The 8,209-nt window shown below is 40.5% G+C and overlaps 1 protein-coding gene across 1 annotated transcript; it reads right to left on the reverse strand.

The window, feature by feature from the left end:
• Positions 1–1,133: 1,133 nt before the first annotated feature.
• SP1L5 (SPIRAL1-like5) lies at positions 1,134–1,886 on the reverse strand. The gene is made up of 2 exons (XM_088975312.1): positions 1,605–1,886; positions 1,134–1,515 (listed from the first exon to the last, which is right to left on the reverse strand). Exons 1-2 carry the CDS (start codon positions 1,824–1,826, stop codon positions 1,441–1,443), a joined length of 297 nt encoding a protein of 98 aa, XP_088831438.1. The 5' UTR covers positions 1,827–1,886; the 3' UTR covers positions 1,134–1,440.
• Between the last annotated feature and the right edge of the window lie 6,323 nt (positions 1,887–8,209).

An 8,209-nucleotide genomic window follows, 5' to 3' on the forward strand; every position in this document is an offset into this window, starting at 1 on the left:
TCTACAAATTTGGCATAACATATCTTTATTTTGGGAGGTCTATATATCAATTTATCTCAATTAGATTTAAAAGATAATACAAAACCTAAACTCAGAACATCCAGGTCTATTTGACAAAGAAGACGAGTCCATTTATTATTCTCAGCAAAGGCAGCTATTTTTTCATTCATTTCTTCGATCTACTCTTTCATACTTTGTTCAGAGAGTTGATCACTACTTCCTGATCCTATAAGCGGCTAGCTAGAGCAATGAAAAGAACCGCTCGGGTTCATCCAACAAGCCCGGAGCAACTGAATGAATGCAATGAATGTGGATGAATTATATATGCACGAGTGAGAGCATTCGATGTGCCCTGGCCTGTGAGTTAATAGACAAGTTCACGAATTAATGTAGTACTGAAGCAACCAGATAGTGAAACTAATTAAACACCACAGACCGGTCGGTCTGTGCCTTGGTATCGGCCTGACTGCTCATTTTAGTTTGTTCATTTGTTATTGAAAATCATAATACTGATCGAACAATTAGTTTACAGATTCTCTGAGCTAGCTGCAACTAGGGAAAATAAAACTCATGAATACGAGTTGCTGTTCATCAGATGGACGATGATGATCAGTTTCATGGGTATGAACTTGATTGCCGCCTGATTATATTGAGGGAGATGGGGTTGGTTCAGCTGGATGAACCAAAGCAGCCATTAGAGAAAGATATTTGGCAGCCCAGATATCATAAATAAACATATATGTGCTATTACCAGTCTTCAGATGGGGAGCCAAACCATCTCCATGGAGTTCTCATGTTGAATCTTTTAATGCAGGAGCATTCTATAATCCATTTTTGATCTGCATGTTGCACTGTTAGCGATGTTAATCTTTGACAGTCCCTTATATATATATATTGGGGTTTCCTCATTCAAATTGCATCCCTTGTCTATGCATGACAACTGTTTAGGGTTACAGATATAGGCTCATGATGAGTTAATTGGTTCCACTTCCATATATAACAAGCAATCTGAAATAAAGAAGCATCAACATAACGATGCATAATTTGGAGATGTTGATTAATTAATTACATCCCCTGATACATGTTGTTCAAAGTAAATATCATCACGAGTTTATTAAACAAAAGACATCTCATAATTCAAACGAGGACGCTGCAACCGGCGGTCTTTTATATATACAAGAAAACCAAGTACAGACTCTATTATGTCTTCAATCTTTTTCCATCTGTATGTTCTATATATTAAACACCAATATAGATCCTCAATCATCGACCTTAAATAAGAGAGAGAGAGAGAGAGAGAAAGAGCACCATACAAGTTCAAGCAATAATTAAGTAGTTTAGCAAATTCACATATTAATGGGAACTGAGACCCTTATTAGACTCTGTTAGGAACCCACAACTCGAATCTCTGTCAGAAAGAGTTGCGAGAGAGAGCAACGTTCACTTATCTCCAAACAAGTAGCCGAGAGATGAGTTTCCCCCAGGAACTGACTTAACCTTGGTGGACGGACGGTCCTGAAAAGTATAGAGTTGAGAAATGCTGAGAAACGATACAACTAATCTATAGCAATTAAACAGAGAAATATAACCTATCGAATACTCACAGTTATGAAGGTTCCCGTGTTCGAGCCCCGGTCTCTCTGGTCGGGGCCATCGCGTTTCTGCACTGGAGAAAGAAGATAGGGTGCATTATCTGTGCTGTTATCATCTCCCCATGGTGGCCTGGTAACGACTGGGGCGACGGGGGCTGTCGCCGGCTGCTGCTCAGACCCAAACAGGTAGCCCAGCGAACTCTGGCCTCCGCCATAGCTCCCACCTTTACTCATGGTTATTGTCCTTCGAAAATTTTCTTTGTTGCATTAAATTAGCTCTAGCAATGTCTATATTTATAATGTTTAAAGGGAGAGAATCCTCCTGAACAGAAAAAGACATCTTTGTACTTGATTATCTCTATGATTTTTCTTTCTTTCTTCTTCTTCTTCTCTACTTCTTTTAAAATTATGTTGGGATTTCTAGACGAGTAGTTGTATGACCGTAGATTTGAGTGCTTATCAAGTTAAGAGTAGGTACACCATCCACAGGCATATGTGTAACCGCAGACTTGGTTTAGCAGTCATGGGCAAGCTTGAACTGGCGTTTTAATTCCCTCAAATGCCAACTATTTATTGCCTGTGTTTGGTTTGAAGGAAAAAGTAGGGAAAGGTAAGAAACCTTTACATTTACAAACCTTTTTTTCCCCTACCTTTTCCTTCAAACCAAACATAGCCTTAAAAGACTATTTAGACAATGTATTAGAGTTTCTTATGTATGAACATGTAATAGCTAGCGCACTGCCATGAATTTTACTGCAGGTACCATGCAACCATAGAAAATCTATTAAATCTGGGATCTGGGGTTTAAACCATTAACATTTATTAGATCAATAAACTTAATGGAATATTTTCTGTTGGATTCTAAAAATTATCTTCACCCAATTCGTTGAAAAGAAAGTTAAGATGAAAATTGGAAACTATTAGGTTTTACTTAGGTTAGATGTGAGGTAATACTTTCAGATCCTTCTAGAAGACTAGTTATAGCCCCTAGAAATTGGTGCAATGCACCTGACAGTGGCTCAATTCGTACTGTTGCTTGCTCATTACTGTGGAAATTTGTGATGGTTCAATCCCTATCATTAGGGGTTACGGTTTATGATGCAATCAATCACATTAAAGATGTCACATATTGATGTGCCACTTTATGACACTCGAGCCCACCCGATCCTGAGGAGATTTCTCCAATGGTATAAACTATATCATGTTTCCCCATGTCGTATGACTGCAAAAAAAAAAAAAAAACATATTAACATTATTGTTTGTTAGAAAAGAGGGTTAATTATGATGCGAGGAAGACATGATTCGGAAAAAATTTATAGACAATCAATCAGCATCATAAAAGTAATAACCGATGAAGTGGGTTTTCATAAAAATTCACAGGGGGATTTGAAAATCCTTTTCCCCGTATCATGTCTTTCCAGGATCATAGATTTTCCCTAAAAGGAATCTTTTAACTCAACTTTAAATTATTACATAGTGCCAGATTCCCATAAAAAATGAAAGAAAAATGCAAAGACAAAAAGAACAGACAAGATAAACCTACACGGCTTGGTGTGTTTTTTTGCCTACATGGGATCCGTGTGAAATTCATTATTCTTAATTATTCAATAGCATACAACCATAACAAATAGACTAGATTTTATATGAGTACTCCAAATACAGTGCATTTCAAAAAAATTTTATATCACACTACATCAAAAATTCAATTTGCTTTTCATGGGTTAATTGAAATGGGTTTATCAACATTTTCCTAATTTAAATACAAGTAAGAATATCTATACCATTATAAAATGAAAATTTGCCTTAATTTTGGTGCAATTCATAAAACTAAAATTTAATTATACAGTGTTAACTTATATCATTATTATTTACTTGTATTGCACTATTGTATGGTAAAGCAAAAATTGAATAACAAAAAAAAAAAAAGGTGAGACAAAAATTAAAGATTAGGGATGTCAATGTCAATGGTTGAACTTAGGGATGTCAACCATGCCTAAACATGCAAATTATTTCATGGTTCAGCTTTGGCATGGGTTAACCTTAACCTCGACCCAAAATTTGATTGAGGCTGACCCAACACCCAATAAGGTGGAGTCACTGAGGGTTTACAAATTATTTTCAATACCCCTGTACTAACGATGTATGGGTGGATTTGGCCTTCAAATTGCAAAAATCTCCATTTTGATCCTATTACAAGGAATCTGTTATTCATTTAGATGTGCAAGGCGAGATATAAACTTATTAAGTTGCTATTCAGTCGTTTACATATTCCATGCATCAGAGTAAAAAGAATGTATATATAATTATATATAATAATTGAGTATATATATATACATAGGTTGATAATTTGACATAAAAATTTTGCAATTTTGTTTGATGATATGCTTTAAAAATGTTACTAGAATCATACGATTAACCATTGAATTTGAAAGACAAATTTGTTTAAGTGTCGATGTCAGGAGGGTCTAATCGCCATTAACAATGACAATCAAGTTTAACCATATATTAGACTAGCTAGTGATCTGGTGCACCAAATCACTGGGTACTAGTTCATTTCTTTGAACCATTTCGTCCAATAACTAGTTTAGCTTACCAGGACAGCACTGAAAAGGTGCAGATGATGGGTGCCTTGTGAGGAGGGATCAGGATGCATATGTAGCTGATTGAACTTATTGCAATCTATTCCAACAACCTTCTTAGTATATATTGAAAAGTGGAGAGATCTAGAGTGAACATACATTAATCCCAAAAAGGCATAGAATGATTAATGATCATATTGGATCGATGGACACACCAGGAATACTTCAGTTCATCAGTTGTGCTATTAAATCAATTAGAACAAGTCACCAATCAACGTAGGCATATATGAATTAATTAGTTCTAACCACACAATTATGGGCCAAGGAAAAGCAAAGCTATTATTGAAATCAAGATAGTAGGGAAAATCTTCACAAGAAAAGCAGCAGCACCATAAGTAGGTTTAAGCAAAGATGTTGGGGACATGGTAGGCTGCTTAATTGACACCAGCTCAGCAATTGGACCCATTAAACTGGGGTCCTTTCAGTAAGGTACAGGAACTATGCTACTCTTGTTCAGAAAGCAGATCGAATTGGGTGGAAAGGCAGCTTGTAGACCAAAAGAATCCCACTTCAGTAGTGGTTGCTTTAACTGGTATCTGTAGACTTTTTCTTAAATGAATCCCACTCACTACCTATTGGCCTGGGCCTCGAGATGTATAGCTTAGGTAGTTTGTAGCATTCCAAGGTTTCACAGAGTTTCTGAATGGAATTCAATTGATGATAACAACGCTAATATAGTTCCAAGGTTTCACAGTAACTCTAATAATGGTGCTTATTGTTTAATATATCCTGATAAATTTACAATGACTTAGTATCAGTGTCTAACTACAGTTACTGGAAACGATGGGAATCCTGGAGACCAGTAGTCTCTGCATGGTCTTACTGCAGTCTACATGCTAAAGCTGATGGAATGATTGATATTGCTGATGAAACAGCTAAGTTCACAGCACAGCTTTGGTAAGGTTCATTGAAAACCCCTCTACACTGCAGAGCAGAAGAAGAAAGGGTTTGAACCTTTAGATTGCCTCATGCATGCATCGATCACTGGATATGGATGCATGATAGCTCTCTGAGTATTGTTTCAACATTTAAACTAAAGTAGTATCAACCATGAAAGACAGAAGCTGTGAAAAATAAACTGTTTACATTCATTAACAGACCAGAAGTGTAACGCAGTAGCAACAGAAGAGAAGAGATGGATACCCAGAACCCAGGTAGATTATGATATCGATATTGCTGGCTATGGCGGGTTATTACAAAGAAAGAATAAAAAAAAAAAGAAGGAAAAGTACTGATCTCCTACTAGAGGTTGGCGTTACCATCAATATTCCATGGCCCTGTTTATTAGTCATATATCTGGCTTTGGGTTGTCTTGTCCGTCCAGAGCCTTAACCTACCAAAACACGAATATCCTCATATGATCTTCACTGGTGTGCTGGTGGTTGAACCCGTGTCCAGCTTTATTTGTCAATGTCTTTTGCTGATTTGTGGGCTTTGTCAATGGTTTTCGGTGGTTGAACCCGTCTCCGGCGGGGCCCTTCATTTTGTACGGTTGTCTAGTTAGTAAGTCATTTCCATCCACCCATGTGAAATGTGATGAGATGGAAGACATTCTATGCATAAGAATTTTGTCGGATCCCACAATGTCCTGTATCTCTCCTGTGTGGCTGAGCTTCTTGCACGTTATTAGAGTTCGGTTTCCGGCATTTGGGTGGAGATGAGGTTTACTTTGTAAATCGATATAAAACGTCACTTATATTGAGGTTTTACATTGATTTTATCGACGTAATGCTCACTTTTTAATGGTATAGAAAATTTCAAACGATTCGGTGTGAAATTCTATCTGAGATTTACACAGCAAATAAACACAACCTCAAGGTCTTCGTCCTGGGATCAAGTTCATGGGCATACCAGCAGTAGGTAGCTCACTACTTCAATGCTAGAGTAAAGAAACGAAACTTCCGAATCAGTGACCTTGTCCTTCTTAAGATTATGGTGCCCGAACCCGGCGTGGGCAAACTTGGACCAAATTGGGAAGGGCCCTATAAAGTAAAGAGAGCGCTCGGGGGGCATACGAACTCAAAACCTTGGAAGGCAAACAAGTACCTCGAGCGTGGAACATCGTGAACTTAAGGCGATACTACCTATAAACCGCCAAGCGAAGTGGACGAAATCAGGTCCTATGGGCCACGATGCAGAGCCAAGAGAAACCTCGGCGTAAACAAGCAAAGAAAAGTCGGGCATATTATCAACTCGGCAAAAAATCAATTCGCGGCAAAACAGGTCGCGGAAGTATAGTAGCTCGGACAAGAAAGTGGCATATTCAGTTCAACAAAGAATCAGTTCGGGGAAAAGGAACACTTGGGCAAAAAGATTCTATTCTGTTGCAAGAAACAGGAGTACATTGACCATCAGAAGGGACTTAACAAAAAAAGAAAAAAGAGATTATCTTTACATGCTCGAAGCTACTTCTTCGCCATCAGAAGGCACTTCAACAACACCCGAAGGCCCTGCCTCTCCTTCAGAGTCTGGCTCGCCATCGGCAGCATTGGCCATCTCCTGAGTTATACGCGAAGTGGATATGGCACTAACATCGAGGTCAGGGTACGTGTTCTGGATCATCCACCTACTCAGATTGAACCCCCTTCTGTAAGAATCCACCATCAGATCGTCAAAACGCGGAGAGGCAATGTAGTCTTCAACGGCCTTCTTCTTGGCGTCTTCAATGCCTTGAGAAAAAATCTATGTTTTCTTCCCGTTGTCCTCCTGAAGATATTCGACTTGATGCTACAAATCCAACTTCAAGTCCGCCATGTGCTTGACAACTACCCCCATGGCCTCAGCATCACGCTGAGACCTTGCCTGCTTGGCCATTGGGACGCGAGCAGCCTCTTCGGCAACATAAGCGGCCGCCTCAGCAGCTCGGGTATTCGCCTCTGTAGCACAGAAAGCTTTTTCAGCAGCATGGGCGGCAGCCTCAGCAGCTCGTGCCTGTCGCGAGCTCCTCTCCACTTGGGCTACTAAGGCATGAATCGAAGAATTCACCTACCAAAAGAAACAAGTGAGCAATAATAGCAAAAGCGACAGAAAATGAAAAAGGCAGACGGAATCTGACTTACCACCATAGCATGTGTTACAGCGTGGCAGGTGACCTGATTCAAAGGAAGATCGGTCCACGCCGCGATCTCCTCAGGGAAAGTAGCCTCCCTACTCTTCTGAAGAGCGTAGTTCGGCGTCAACATGCTCCTGAACTCCCCTTGAGCTCCCAAACCCGAGGGCCCAGCCCGCGTATGAGCGGACCCAGAGTGAGTAGGAGCACTTGAGTATGCATGAGCGCCCGTATGAGTGATCTCAGCGTAAGGCACCCCGTCAGTTTCATGCATCGGTGGAGTCACCTCGAGCTCCCTGGGCAGATCCTCCAGCGTGTGGTCTGGAACTTGGGGCTCCTCATCCAGGGGCAGCTCGGTACGAGTTCGCTTGGCGACCCGCTTCCTCCTCTTCATACCTTGGAACAGATGCCCCCCACGAATTCTCTCCGCGTCTATCACACCTGCAGAAACGAGTTCGACATCAAAAAAAAATGAAGGAACAAAGCAAGCAAGAAACCGCATAGCTAGAAACCTACCCGAACTCAGGCCGGCCGCAATAAACTTGGCCTCTGTTAAGTAGTGATGGCACTTTAAACCTTGTCGTGCCCATTGCCGGAGGCCCTTCACCGTCTCTTTATCGAGAGTAACACCTGAATCAGGAGCAGCCTCACCCCACCCGGTTTGAAAGGGCCATCCTTGTGCACTTCGCACACCGAAGTAGTCCCGCTTCCACGTCGGGACCTTATTAGGAAGATCGTGCAGAAGCTTAAAGCCCTGGCGAGGAGAAAGGTAATACGCCCGTCTTTCCCCAGGAAGAGAACCCGCCTGTCTCTTGAGCATCAAGATTAAGGAGAATATCTCTAAGTCTAAGGGGAAATTCTGCTCGCAAAAAAGGGAAACTGTCCCCACCAGGTTTCGAATAGAGTTCGGATGAAGTTGGCCAATGGTG

Source organism: Nelumbo lutea, chromosome 1 (assembly GCF_056320005.1).
Source record: "Nelumbo lutea isolate HS-2025 chromosome 1, American lotus-T2T, whole genome shotgun sequence".
NCBI classification, from domain to species: domain Eukaryota; kingdom Viridiplantae; phylum Streptophyta; class Magnoliopsida; order Proteales; family Nelumbonaceae; genus Nelumbo; species Nelumbo lutea.